This window comes from Parasteatoda tepidariorum, chromosome 6 (assembly GCF_982258835.1).
Source record: "Parasteatoda tepidariorum strain Cologne lab strain chromosome 6, Ptep-v5.0, whole genome shotgun sequence".
Classification (NCBI taxonomy): Eukaryota; Metazoa; Arthropoda; class Arachnida; order Araneae; family Theridiidae; genus Parasteatoda; species Parasteatoda tepidariorum.
Window position 1 is genome coordinate 13,461,679 of NC_141760.1, and position 3,065 is coordinate 13,464,743.

General features: G+C 31.0%; 1 protein-coding gene across 1 annotated transcript; it reads right to left on the reverse strand.

Moving 5' to 3' along the window:
- Window positions 1-336: 336 nt before the first annotated feature.
- On the reverse strand, window positions 337-1,269 carry LOC107437733 (degenerin unc-8-like). The gene has a single exon (XM_016049825.4). The coding sequence runs from the start codon at window positions 1,267-1,269 to the stop codon at window positions 337-339; it is 933 nt and encodes a 310-aa protein (XP_015905311.4).
- Between the last annotated feature and the right edge of the window lie 1,796 nt (window positions 1,270-3,065).

The following is a 3,065-nucleotide window of genomic DNA, read 5'->3' on the forward strand; positions in this document are numbered from 1 at the left end:
TTTTAATTATTTTCAATGATGGCGGCTAAAAAACGCCGCTTACACCGTTCTTACCTTTTTTTAGAAAGATACCAACAATGAACTAAAAACTTCTTGCCCCTTTTTTATGGGACTGACATATATTTTATACTTATTTCTCCAATACTTATTCATACAATCGCATTTCAGTCATTAAACAAAAGCTTTTTTTTAAAAAATTAAATAATTCCGGACAAATTTTCGATATATATCAATCGAAAAAGTTAGTCATCCATGAGCAAGTTTCCCAGATCTGTTTGTAACTAACATACACTTCTAGTGTTAAATTTATAAATGTAACAAAACAATTTTTGGCTATTACACAAAATGTTTTATTGCATTCATTAAATACTCAACTGTCACCCACAATGAAAATGCAGAAGCCCCGAAGCAAAGTCCAAGAGCACCACCAAAATAACCGAAAAGTTCGTCACTTCGATAAACAGGTACCTGCTTCACCATTACTTTCTTAGAAAATTCGAAATTAACTTTCAGTAAAGCAAACCTTTCCCTAAAATATTTTAAATGCATATTCCAGCTCATCAAAGCTGAAATCTGTCTATCAGATGTAAGACAATGGTTAAAAAAATTTTTCGAAGGCCAAACTGCTTTCGAAACATGCTGATCAAAATTTACTGATAAACATGGATATGGACATTGACAGTCGAATTTGCCGAAAGCCAAATCCTTAAGGGCATCCTCTAAACAACACATTTGCACTGTGTCAGTCAAATTACAATGTATTTTATTTATTTGAACTGCATGAATTGTTGGATCAACGCATCCACATTTGATGTAACTAGCATTTTGAATACACGATTTGATGCAATCGCTTTGACTCAAGTTGGCGTCATAAGTTTTGCATTCATCTCTGTAAGGTATTGGTAATCTTTCCATCACAGTTTCGCCAAGAGTAATGCTTGTCTCAAATCCAGGGCTGAGGAGTATTCCTTTTTCTTCCAGATTGGGTAGTTCCGAGGAATTGTGGATTAATACTTTTATTCCAAGGCTTGGCGATACTTTATCCATGTAGGAAATTTCATCGATATCCAAGAAAAGTTCTAAACTGCGATAAGGTAAATATCTGCTTGCTTTTATGTCGGCTGTATTTTTAAAGGTGAAGCAATTTCCATACTGCAGGTTTGGAAACAAAATGAAATCTTGAGCTTGGCAGTTTTTTCCATTGAAAGTGCATTTGGTGATTAATTCTTGAAAACGGTATCCGGCATACATTCTACTTTTCTCATCCATATTCGAATAATTAGTAAGGAACTCTAATTCAAAATTTCCGAGATGGTGATTTGTTTTGTTGTTGTAGGTTCCACGCGAGAACAAATTCCTTCTTTCAGACGAAATTAAGAATGGTAAATACCCAGATTCTTCTCTTAGCATTGGACAATTTTCCATTGGCACCAGAGCCGTTTTTAAGGATGGGCCCAGTGGGCCCTGGCCCAGGGCCCCGAGTTCTGATGGGGCCCCCTAAAAGACTAAAATCTCATTACATTAATTGTTTTTTTTTTTTTTTTTTAATTCTAACTCATTTATTATAACTAAAGAGGGCCCCCAGATCCCACTTTTTTTCTTCTTTTACATAGTCAGATGCTTTTCAAAATCTAACCGAAGTGTTTACAAATATAAAATAATTGTTACTCTTCACTTTTCTAACCAAAAGAGCAATAAAACGCTCTTTCCACAGATGAAAATATCCCCACTTTCGTAACTACCACCCACAGAGTTGTTAAATAGCCTCCTCACTTTACACTGTGAGAAAATGTTTTTAGCTTCTTTATATTGCCTTGGGACTCTTTTTTCCTAACTTCGGAAATATCAGATATCCACAGAAACACCCTTTTGTCTGATTTCTGGTCATAAATTTCTAGGAAGAAAACATTTCAAGGGCTGTAAATAGGGGGAGGGTCTTGCTAGAATCTGTCTTGAGATTTCCATTAGTGCCCTTAAATTGGGCCTCGCTCAATTCGAATTTTTCTCTCTTACAAAATTTAGTTATTTTTTCTAATTTATTATCAAAGCTTTTTTTCCCCTGTAATCATCCTAAATGATTCCACTAGCCTAATTGTTTAATTTATTTAATTATTGTGGTTGATTTTATTTTGTTATTTTTCAAATCAATCGTAAGAGAATCTGTGAACTAGGCATATATAGATCAAATTTTCGTAGGATATTAAGAAGACAAATCTTTCACGTTGGAGGTAAGCAAATGTTTTTATTAAATCAATTTTGGTTGTGGTTAGGGAAAACGTGAAAAGTTTGCGCAATTTTTTGTATATACATTGTGATTTTTTTTATTTTTATTTTATTTAAATTTCGGGCCACTATTCAATTCCCTCTTTGACTGGCCTGTCTGCCAAAACACTTGATTTGGTCTGTTCTGGATGAAACTGAGATAACAAATGTAATTTTATTTTAATTTTACTTACTGCTAATAGACAGAAGCAACATATGATTTTGTTTAATAGAGCATTGAAATCAAATGATCATCAGCTAAGAAAATTTTTAAATATGAGAAAAAAATTGTTTAAAAACCAAATTTTCCATATTTCCCCTAAATATGAAATATGTTTAATTTGTAATATTATTTTTCGCACACAAAATTAATTTATTCTGTTAGCTTATGATTTTATTGTTTATTGATCATATTTGTTTTCATTTTTAACTCTTTGATTTTTGTTATTATGTGTTTAAAGTTAATAAGGTTTCTCAATTTTTTAATTAATAAGGCTTTTAAATTTCCAAATCAAAGTCGAAACAAATTCTTAAAATTGTAAATCGAAACTATATATGAAATTTTGACAGCTTTGCTTTTATTTTAAACTTTTGCATTTAATTTAATGAAATAAAAATAAATTAAAAAAATGAAAAAATATAAATAAGTGACTGAATAAAATAAAAAACTTCGTTGTCATTTCATCTTCTAAGCAATTTGAGTATTAATAAATTATTTAAATATAAGTAAATTTTTAGTTTAAAAAGTAAAAAGATTTTTTTGATTTGTTTAAAAGGTAATTATGCTCCATCAAGAGACTATT

Excerpts from the sequence above, each read along its gene's own strand:
- LOC107437733 (XM_016049825.4), bottom strand. The coding sequence starts at position 1,269 with ATGGATGAGAAAAGTAGAATGTATGCCGGATACCGTTTTCAAGAATTA.